This window comes from Semicossyphus pulcher, unplaced genomic scaffold, assembly GCF_022749685.1.
Source record: "Semicossyphus pulcher isolate SPU_LCO1_2020_fin unplaced genomic scaffold, fSemPul1.0.p SCAF_22, whole genome shotgun sequence".
Lineage (NCBI taxonomy): Eukaryota > Metazoa > Chordata > Actinopteri > Labriformes > Labridae > Semicossyphus > Semicossyphus pulcher.
Window position 1 is genome coordinate 11569684 of NW_027211696.1, and position 10367 is coordinate 11580050.

The window sequence follows — 10367 nt, forward strand, 5'->3', positions numbered from 1 at the left end:
GCCTGTTTTTCCCTGTTTGTTCTGAGTGTTTCTGTTGACCCTATTTATCATTGTTTGACCCTAAGAGGTAATATGGGACACCTCTCGTATGTTTACCTTCACACAAGAACTTTCCAACATCTCATCAAAGAAGGGCTTGGGTTGATAGGATTCATGTCCTGGATTCACAACCCCACAGGGATGAAAGGCTGATTGGCAGTTGAACTGATTAAGCAGCTTTCCGACAGATTATATCCCCTCATAGAGCACTGACACCCACGCACCAAGGGAATGAATTACACACTGTTTTTCAAAGCACAGGTACAATTTAGCTACACTGCCTTCCAACTGAAAGACAGATGACTGTAGTCACATGTCCAGTAAATGTTACATTACGGAAATACTTCATGTACACCATAAAAGAAAAACAATTCTCTTTACCTGACTTTTAATGAAATATATTTTAAAGGCTACATTCTTCGCTGTGAGCCTTTAAGATATCACAGTAAAAAGACACTGAAGAGGCAAATTTTTTTGCTTTATTGACTATTTTAATTCTCAGATAGATAAACACATTTTGATGCTTGAGGTTTGTCCTATACAGACCTGTCAGAATGCACATTTCATCACTAATATTTGGACAGTTACTCCTTCTGTAGGGCTGCATTCTTATTGATCAAAATACATCAAGCACCATGCAGAGTGCAGGGCACTGTTTGTGTTGCTTGGCAACAATAGTCCAGTTTCGGTTAAGCCGGTGGAGCAAAAACAATATGTTGATTATTATCATTTACTATTTGCCGCTTGTTTAACTGTTGTATAAAAGCAATATGTGACTCGAATGATGTCACTGAGCTCCCCCTGGAGATTGAATTCAACTTTTATGCAGTCAGGCCTGTACACATACTTGCATGTGTACAGTCAGTAGGGCTCCTTAAATTGATTCTTACTTGGGCTGAACATTGTCAACGTCAAAAAAACTTTAAAATCCTTTAAATCCATTAAATCTTTTTTACGTCTCAAATCCAAAGTGTTTAAAAATGAGGCAAAAATAATCGTAGCAAAATTCTAGGTTGCACAACAAAACTGTGTTGAATCAAGAGATAATATTAACATTTGAATTCCACACACCCAGTTCAACAGGTCTGTCCAAGATGATATTCTCTATGCAGAAGATCAGCAGGTTCATCTACAGATCCGGCGCCAGGTTGTCTAGTATGTGCAGAGAGGTCCACCAGGCGGAAAGCCTCCATGAACTCATTGATATCGATGCTCCCGTCTTTGTTGAAGTCGATGCTCTGCGCCAGGTCTGCGATGGCCTTGTCACTGATCTCTGTCTTCAGATGAGAACTCAGGAGCTTCCAGGTCTGACGGAACTCCTCAAAGGAGATTAAACCTAGAAAGAAACAGAAGAGGAGGATGTAGCCGTTCACTTACAAAATCTGCAGCACAGAAAGTCGGAGTTGGGTCTGAGTGCGATGCGTTTTAAAGATTCATTTTCACTTGAAAGATTTTTTACACCACATGTCACATTCACCCATTCACACACACATTCGCACACTGATGGCAGAGGCCTAAGTGTCTAAGCCCTTTCTTACCTGATGGCTATGCCACCGGGAGCAATTTGGGGTTCAGTGTCTTACCCAAGGACACTTCAACATGTGACCGTAGCAGTCAGGGATGAAACCCCCAACTTTCCGATTGAGAGACGACCGACTCTACCACTGAGCCACAGCCGCCCCAGTTTGAGAGTATGTCAAACATAGAAAGACCTTAATAACCATCTTGACCATCCATCCACCAATCATTGGAATTGAGGAAATGGAAGACATTGTCCAAGATCCTGGGATCCAGGTTAAGCTGCTTACTCACCGGAGTGATCTGCGTCTATGATTCGGAAAATGGTTTCCAAGTTGGAGTGGTTCTTGTACATAGTCTCCAAAATACTGTCATCTGAGATCTGAGATGAAAGAGACAAATTGATCAAGATTTTGCAACTCTCTACGAGTTAGAAAGAAACAAACACTCCAATTGTACAAGACTGACCTCTAGTTTGGGATCAGTGATGGAGAGCTCCCTTATCCACTGCTGGTAGTCCACCATGCCAAACTGGGTGCTGCTGACAAGCTGAGGGCGCAGCACCCTCCAAGGCAGACCCAGCTTCAGTACTCTCTCTGTGGCACTGGCCCAGTGACTTAAAGAGATCATCCCTGAGGCAGACAACAATACACACCAGAGTTCTTATCAATACTCTTTTTTTAACCACTTTTCATATTGATTCACTGCCACTAGTTGGTGATCACGTGTTTACCTGTGTGGTTCGGATCAAACTCCTGGAAGGCACTAATGAGAACTGACTTATGTACAAACAGTTTTTCCCTCAGAGCTTGAAGAGCTGATCGTTCTGTCCACCCGACACTGACAAAGAACAGGAAGAGAAAACATTCTTGCTTCATGTAATCACTGGGAAACAAACCAATAAAATTTGATCATGCATTCCCACCAATCCTTGCGTTGCCCAATTTGCCCCGTAAATCCCTCAACTGAAAGGGTTTGATTTAATTTTTTTATAGTTTTTTGTTACCTTGCAATTCGTGTGGCAGTGTGTATATGTACCTTTGTCTCAGTGTGAGCTCTCTGCTGGTCATGCTGGCCTGATACTGGAAGAAGTGTGGGACCAGATCAGCGCCCATTTTGATGTAGGCTCCTCTATTGCTGCCCACCTCATAGTAGTTAGACGCTGAAAATATAGTAAGCACCTGGATGCAACAGAAGACGGATAGTAAGTTTCTTAAGACTTGCTTACTGTATCAGATTCATTTATTCCTGATTGCTGAAAGACTTGGCTACCTCGAGGACCTTCTTGTTCTTTCAACTTTTTTTCATCCATCCATCATCTTTCATTTCAGATATGTCTTCCCTTCCCCAGTTCCCCTATAGTTGCCCTGAATAAGGGTCCTACCAATCCCAGTCACTTGATACCCTCACCCATCAGAGCATCAGGCGGGTATCTCCCCTGCATATTTAATATACCATCCCTCCCTCTTTGTCCAACCATTTGCCCGATCCTTTAATCCACTACCTTCTCAGCAGTCCAGCCTTTGTTCCTGTTTGTTGTCTGCCGGCTGTTGACCACAACTGCTGCCCAGTTTAGCCTTTGCCCATTTGGTTTGCTTTGGCTATTGTAGAACTCTGCTTGGAACTTGTGATTGCTTTCCACTGCTTGCAAGCCCACATCTTTCCGTTCAGAACTGATACAGGATTCATCCCCTTACTTTATCAGATTACAGTGTCTCTTGACAAAGCAAAAACTTCTTGTTTCCGTTATCAGCATTCCACCTTTAACTCTACCTCATGTGTATCCGTGCTTACCCTGCGGTTGTGGCAGAACTCATAGCCTTCCTGTTTGCATTCATGGGAGCGGATGAGCAACAGGAGGTTGTGTCTTCCCAGCACTTCCTCAGTGACATCTGGTCCCCAGTAGCAGCCCCCACCTCGCACCTCATTGGGAATGCAACCGCTTTGAGGCATTGGGTCACTCCACAACATGTCCACTATCTGGGAGGCCAAATGAATCACTGTAAAAGATCCGTGCTGTGAACTAACCCCATGACAGATCGTAAATATGGAAGAACCTTTTCAAAAACAATAACCACTGTGATTCAATATCCTTCCTGTCCCTTACTTGTTTCCACTCCTGCTCATCTGTGTCTGTCGTTTCACCAGACTCTGGGTCTGATTCTGAGTCAGACTTCTGCGGTTCTCCATAGGACTGGTCAAACCCGGCCATCCTGCGCCTCCTTTTCAGCTCCTCTTCCACTGAACTGTTGAGATGACTGCTAGTGGGCGGATAGTTGAGCGAGCGCCGTGGGAGGTAGTGCCTTTGAGCCAAGGTTGAATCATGGTAAGTAAGAGAACACACCCGACGCCGCCCTTCTGCTGGTCCACCAACCTCCCGGTTATTCAATGCCTGAGACTTTGTGCCATGGATTCCATGGTGGGTCTGCTGGGGAGGCCTCAGGGCTGAGACATACTGCACACATTCAAAAATACATAATATAATGTACTTTATGTCATGATCATTATAATATTTCTGGATTTGATGCTTGTAAAATGCCCTAAACATACACATTTTATTGATGCTAAGGGCCTCTCTTACTTTGTGTCTGTCCACTCTAGCGATCGTATCAAGGTCTGTTGTGTCAGAGATCCCACCATGGACAATCAGCACCTTGTGATCAATCACTGTGGCCAGAGGCAGCCCGCTGAAAATCTTTTGAAGCAGCTTCAGGATCTTCTTCCCATGCAGCTGCAGAGAAGACGAGCTGATGGTGACTCACATAAAATAAGAGAGTGATCTAATTATCTTTTACATTTGGGCAATGTTGCCAAGGGTGAAATGTTTGAATGATGCAAATGTTAGCATGCTAGATTAAAGGGATCTGCTCAGCATTAGCATGTTAGCATTGTCATCGTAACCGTGTTAGCATCATAACATTAGCATAATGCTCTAAGTACAGTCTCACAGTGCAGCTAGCTTGGCTGGAGCCCAAAATCAACACATTTTTCTCACTCGCCTGTCTGTGGCTCCCAGACCTTAGGGCATTTGTTCTTCCGGAACAAGTTATTCCACAAAAGTGTGTCAGAGGGGTCTAGTTTAATTCTAAGGATTTATTAACAATACTAGTCACTGTTGATTTTTGCTGAGAAGGAGAAACAAATAAGATACAGCAATTTATTGTTCGTCTGTCTTTTCATGAGATCTGTTGACTACAAAAACAACTGTATTTTGAACCAGCTAACTAACATGTCCAGATACATATAGAAGGGTTTTATAGAAATGCATTTAGCAGCATCATAACCTCCAAGCTGTAAGTCAGATACTGTGTATCTAAGTGCTCCTGGCACAGCTCTTAGGACAGAATTCTGGCCCCAAGAGTTGGCTTTAGTCGCACACATCACGCGAAATACAAAAGTTACAATCTGAAGGTCACTTTTACACATGCAGGCTTGAATGAGGTGAAATAGAAGTTCATGCGGTTCGCACCAAACTTGAAGCTTTCTTTCTAATTCATCACATTTCAGTGGGAAATTTTGCACTTTTTACTACATTAGATTTATTCATTTAAAGGTTATGATTTCAGTTACAAAATTAAAATGATGAGCTTTCAAATTATAACATGACTAGACCCAAATATGTTACAATATAACACATACAGAATCTGTTTGCATGTTTTATATTTTCACTTTTGATAAATTAGTTTTACTAATAATGCCAATGTGTTATTCTGAAGTAAGTATGCAGAACTTGCAGAGCAACAAAATAGTTTGACCTACCCGATATTTTCCCAAAACTTCCTTAGTGAAACCATATCTGAAGAAAACACAAGTACAAAGCCACATTAGTATACACTGCAGTGTACATCAGCTGTAGGTTGAATAAACACTAATTTGCGCTATATGCTTACCTTAGGTTAACAATGTGGTCCTCATGGTTCCCTCTGTTTAAATGCACGTCGTTTGGATAGACCAGCAGGAACCCGAACAGGATGAGCAGGATCTCCAAGGAGCTTTTGCCACGATCCACAAAGTCTCCATTGAAGACGTATGGTTTCTCCGAGGACGGCAAACCATTCTGGACAGGTTGGGTAAAAAGTTTTATTAAAATGACATTCCCTTTTTGACAATATGATAACTTGCATGTCGTGTATACCTTATAGAAAATCAACAGCAGATCTTCAAGTTGTCCATGTAAATCTCCTGCGAAGGGATGAATAAGGCAATATTATCTGAGGGCGCGCTGTGTGTAAGGTAAGGGCATTAAAAAAGAATGTGCGAGAGATTTTTTAGAGCAAAATATATCCAGGAAGGGCTTGCTGTTCTGTACCGCATATTGTTATTTCCTTGGTGTGGCAGGCCGAGACTTGATTGATATTTGGAAGGATTCTTAGAAGTCTCCAAGTCTCTCCAAGAAGCTGCAGAACGTATCGGGCATGGAGCTGCTACTGGGGAAAAAAAGAGTAATAAACAGGGTGCTGAAGGAAACAGGCAACCATTAGTTACTTGTGTCCTCTTGTCTGCTTTGCGTATCAGCTGTGATTGTGGTTTACGTGTCTTTGTAGTTACTTGTTTGTGTTTGAAGGCCTCCATCAGTTTCGACACCCCGCAGAAGGTCATAGGGAAAGCCAGATGTGGGCCAGTGTAGCTGTCGGGTACCTTAATGCTTTTGTAACAAAAATATCTCTCCCATTCTGTATCGCGACAGATTTCATTCTTACGGAAGATGTGAGATATGAGGTTTCCTACAAAAGAACGCAGAGGGAAAAAGAAAAGGAGGTGGAAAAGTGAGGTAAAAGGAAGGCGACATTAGTTTTTCAGCTGCAAGTAGACGAGGTGAGCTCGGATAATGAGCTCAATGTAGGTTATCTAAAATAACTAAGAGTCAGTCTTACTTTCACTGCTGGTTGGCGTGAAGTGGTCCATCAAGAAGCCAAAAAAATTGTAAAGCTGCAGTAAGGAAAGGAAGATTTTTTAAAAACTTGCAGATTCCAAGACAAACTGTGTTCAGCAGGAATATTATAAACCTTGTTTACCATCTTATTTTAAAGATCTAGCGTTCGATCTAACGTTTGCTAATTGGCACTAAGGAGAAAGAACAGCTGAGTCTGATTGGGATTTCCACCAGCAGTTATTTAGTCATACAGCAAAGATTCGGACAAATAATTAATAGTTCGGGGGCGAGCAAAATGATTACAGTTTATCCTCCGGCAACCATGAAGAGTCAAACTTCTTTGCAATTAGTTTGGGAATGAACATTTTCAATACTGTCCGAAAGTATCAACTTTATGGTGGCACTAGAGGAAAAGTCAGGAGAGACATCTGAACCAAATCTATCCAACAGTTGTCATAGTAATTCCCTCCAAACCAAAAGCGTAAACCTCGTGTTGGTGCTGGAGAAAAAAGTCTCCATCTACTCTCATTGTACGAAATTGATGCCAAAATAGCCGCAGTGATGGGGACGTCATCTGGAGTCAGAGTTGCGCAGTGGACATCGGCAGGTGGAGCATAGCCACTTCCGTTAACCAAAACACACACTTAACTTACTGAAAAAAACATCAAGGGTCCTGCATATCAGTGTATTTAACAGCAGAACAGCTTCTTGTGTTGGTCTGAAGCGGACATTCACAGGTATGGAAACTTCAATGACTGTAGCGATTGTTTTAGTTACGTCTCCTCTCTCCGTTCCTCCTCTACTCTGCTAATCGGCTGCAGGAGCCGTATTTGTCAACAGAGCTGTCAATCATCCGTTTTACAGCATCAAATAACTAATTAAACTAACGTATCAGAAAAATTAACACTTGGACGTAAATCAGCATGATAAGAAGTAACTATTAGTTTTGAAACATAGACTGTATAAAAAGATGGATGACATGACAGCTCCCTAAAAGTGAAGCCAAAACATTTGGAGCGCCCCCTGCTGACTGGCTGCAGTATAGGTCATAAAGCCCGCCTCCTCCATGTTAACAGATGGGACATGAGTCAAACTATAAAATCAAAATACACGCCAAATAAATGTTTCTCAAACATGGTTTCTGTCATTATGTCACTCACCTTGATCTGGTCTTGCTCTCCTGCATATTCAATAGACTGGAAGATGTTCCACGTGCACCTGCGTCTCATCTCCAGCCGGGCCACATACTGACGGTACCAGCGCTGGATCAGCAGAGCTGCTCTGATCGCTGAAGAAGACGGAGACACATCATAACCACGCTGAGGTAATCTCTCTCTTTTCCACCACCAATACATTGAATTTTTTTTGTAATGATCTAGACTGAAAGACTTACCAGTGGCAGCTTCACAGAGTGCATGAAATATTGATAGGAGATTGCAAACATGATATTAAACTGAGAGTTTATTTTACAGAGTTTACAAACACAAGCGTAAAGAGGTGATGGAATAAATGACACATTTACCTGGAACTGATATGCTCACTGAAAATGAAACAAAGTAAACACACTGATTAATTTGTGCAATAAAATGGAACATTTCTTCCTAAAACCTGGAAGCTTTTACTACTCAGTACCTCTGTCACATTTCTTCAGCTGCTGTTCTGATTTTCCCATGCCACATCCCATGATCCTTTGCTGGTTTCTCTGTCAAAGATACTTTCACATGCAAGTCCGTGTGAGATATCTGACCTTGTGTTTTGCAACCTGGCAATATTGCAATAACAGACGCATTTTTCTTTTGTTTTATCTACTGGTACTTCATGAGAAATTTTTTTCGTTAGAAACCAACATTCAATTCTTGTTATCAATAAACAGCATTTCCCTTGATGTCTGAAGGGCCCATTTAAAGTTAATTCTACTGATCATATTATAAAACACAACAATCCACAGTCTAATAAAAGCAAGTCGCTAGATTTGCCCTTACCTGGCCACTTTCTTTCATCACCTCTCCTCACTTCTTCAGCACATGCAGAGCAAGAAACCCTGCCATTCCTTTCTCTACAAACTTGCCAGCCACACTGTTACAACTTCAAATAATTATCTCTTAGACAATTCGATTTCCCCGGCACAGCAGCAAACGTCCAAGTGGTTGGCGATGTTGTAATTGGATGACTACTCTCCGCAGCTCTACGCACACGGCGGTCACAAACACACACTGGTTGAGCTTGTGAACAGCAGAGCCGAGTGTCTCGGACAGGCCCCGTGATCACTTAAACAAAACAAGATGCAAGTGGATTAGGATTAAACCTTACTATACCATGCTTAATAAACGGATGAGGGCTCTGATAAAGGGCAGCAGTTGTTTCAAAGGAGGGAGGTTGAGGAGCTCCTCGGCTCAGGAGCTGAGTCATCGCTGTAACTCATGATCACTATTTCACTATTGTCTGTTGACTGATCGCTGACTTGTCTGCACCAATCTCTTCTCAAGAAATAAAGACATATTTCTACCTTTACTTAAGTAACAGAAAATTATTTATTATAGCCCACATATTGTTTTATGTTTCAGTAAGTACAGTATATATACATACACATAAGTTCTGCACATACAGTATACATATATACTGTATATGTGTGCAGTATACACGGGCAGCTGTCAATCAAAGTGCCCAACTGATTGACAGTTGGGCACTTTATGTGTGTGAATGGGTGAATGTAACATGTAGTGTAAAAGCAGCTTTGAGTGGTCGCAAGACTAGAAAAGCGCTATATAAGTGCAGTCCATATACAAACACATATACGCATGTACGGAAGCCCAAAGCGGACATGCATCCACACATTTTATTTACTCTGTTTTCCCGTGATAATGAGTCATTTCTGGGTTGTTTTAGGGCCCAAGCACCAACGGGTGAGAGGACCCCATTGTTTTGCAAGGCATTATTATTATTCTTATTAATATTATTATTTTTCTTTGTTCAAGGAAACTTGACACGTGTCAGTTCTGGCGAAAAAGGTGGTATTTTGTGAGCCTCGGCATGACATCGCCAAAATGGCTCCATAGCGCCCCTTAGAGAATTACAAAAAGGGCTCCCCATAGATGTTACTTTAACCTACATGTATGAAATTTGGTATGCATATTTACCATGTCAAGACTTACAAAAAATTCTCTTGCACCCATACCTCAAACTCAACAGGAAGTCAGCCATTTTGCCTTGAATTTAAAAAAAAAAAGGCCTATTTTTGGCAGTTTTCTGCCATTTACAGAGTCCATACTTTAACAAACTCCTCCTTGTTTATCTTGTTATCTCGAAATAACAATGCTGCCTCACCGTAACGTTGTATGATCATAACTCAAACATAGAAATAGGCTTAACTTAGCTCACTAGTGTGGGCAGCATGGCATGTCCTGGTCTGTAATATCACAGTGACCAGCCTATTCTTTTGTTCCTGAAGACGTTTCACCTCTTATCCGAAAGGCTTCTTCAGTTCTAGACTGACTGGTGGACGGAGCTAGAAACATAAGCCTCTGTAGGTCATTAGTATGCTAATAGATGTAATATGATTACACATCTATTCGCACACTAATAGCGAAACGTCTTCAAGAACTTCAACTAAGTCCAGCTGCCTTTTGGATTAAGCTTCGAATTCAAAAACTATGTATATATTCATGTAAGTACGTGTGTTTATGGAGCTTATGAACCTTTAACTATTTGCTCCTTTATTTCACCAAGCCTCCGTATGTTATATCAGTCTACATGTGTCTGGTAGGTTTTGGTTGTATTAGATGTGTTTTTCCATAAAAAAAAAAGCCGACTACTTTCTTAGAGTTTCAAGTTGCGTCGCCATTGTTTATAACTCATTCATATAACCTGATGACAGATTTCAGTCAGCTCGTGAGCTACGTTTTAGGGCAGCTCATCTTGCAGCCTCCACTGACGTAGG

The 10367-nt window shown here is 41.6% G+C and overlaps 1 protein-coding gene across 1 annotated transcript; it reads right to left on the bottom strand.

Annotated features, from left to right (window-relative positions):
- Positions 1–1115: 1115 nt before the first annotated feature.
- LOC138602388 (serine/threonine-protein phosphatase with EF-hands 2-like) lies at positions 1116–8114 on the bottom strand. Its single transcript, XM_069673863.1, has 17 exons — positions 8063–8114; positions 7953–7970; positions 7591–7832; positions 6432–6486; positions 6106–6281; positions 5867–5981; positions 5693–5739; positions 5448–5614; positions 5317–5353; positions 4139–4288; positions 3665–4012; positions 3352–3537; positions 2596–2738; positions 2291–2397; positions 2026–2189; positions 1852–1939; positions 1116–1375 (listed from the first exon to the last, which is right to left on the bottom strand). The coding sequence occupies exons 1-17, from the start codon at positions 8112–8114 to the stop codon at positions 1116–1118; spliced, it is 2355 nt and encodes a 784-aa protein (XP_069529964.1).
- Positions 8115–10367: the final 2253 nt, after the last annotated feature.

Bases quoted from the DNA above. Each gene is read 5' to 3' on its own strand.
- LOC138602388 (XM_069673863.1), bottom strand. From the start codon at position 8,114: ATGGGATGTGGCATGGGAAAATCAGAACAGCAGCTGAAGAAATGTGAC. The intron at 4,013-4,138 runs GTAAGAGAGGCC...GAATGTGTGCAG, and splicing joins CTAGAGTGGACAGACACAAA to TATGTCTCAGCCCTGAGGCC. The intron at 3,538-3,664 runs GTAAGGGACAGG...TTGGCCTCCCAG, and splicing joins ATGAGCAGGAGTGGAAACAA to ATAGTGGACATGTTGTGGAG.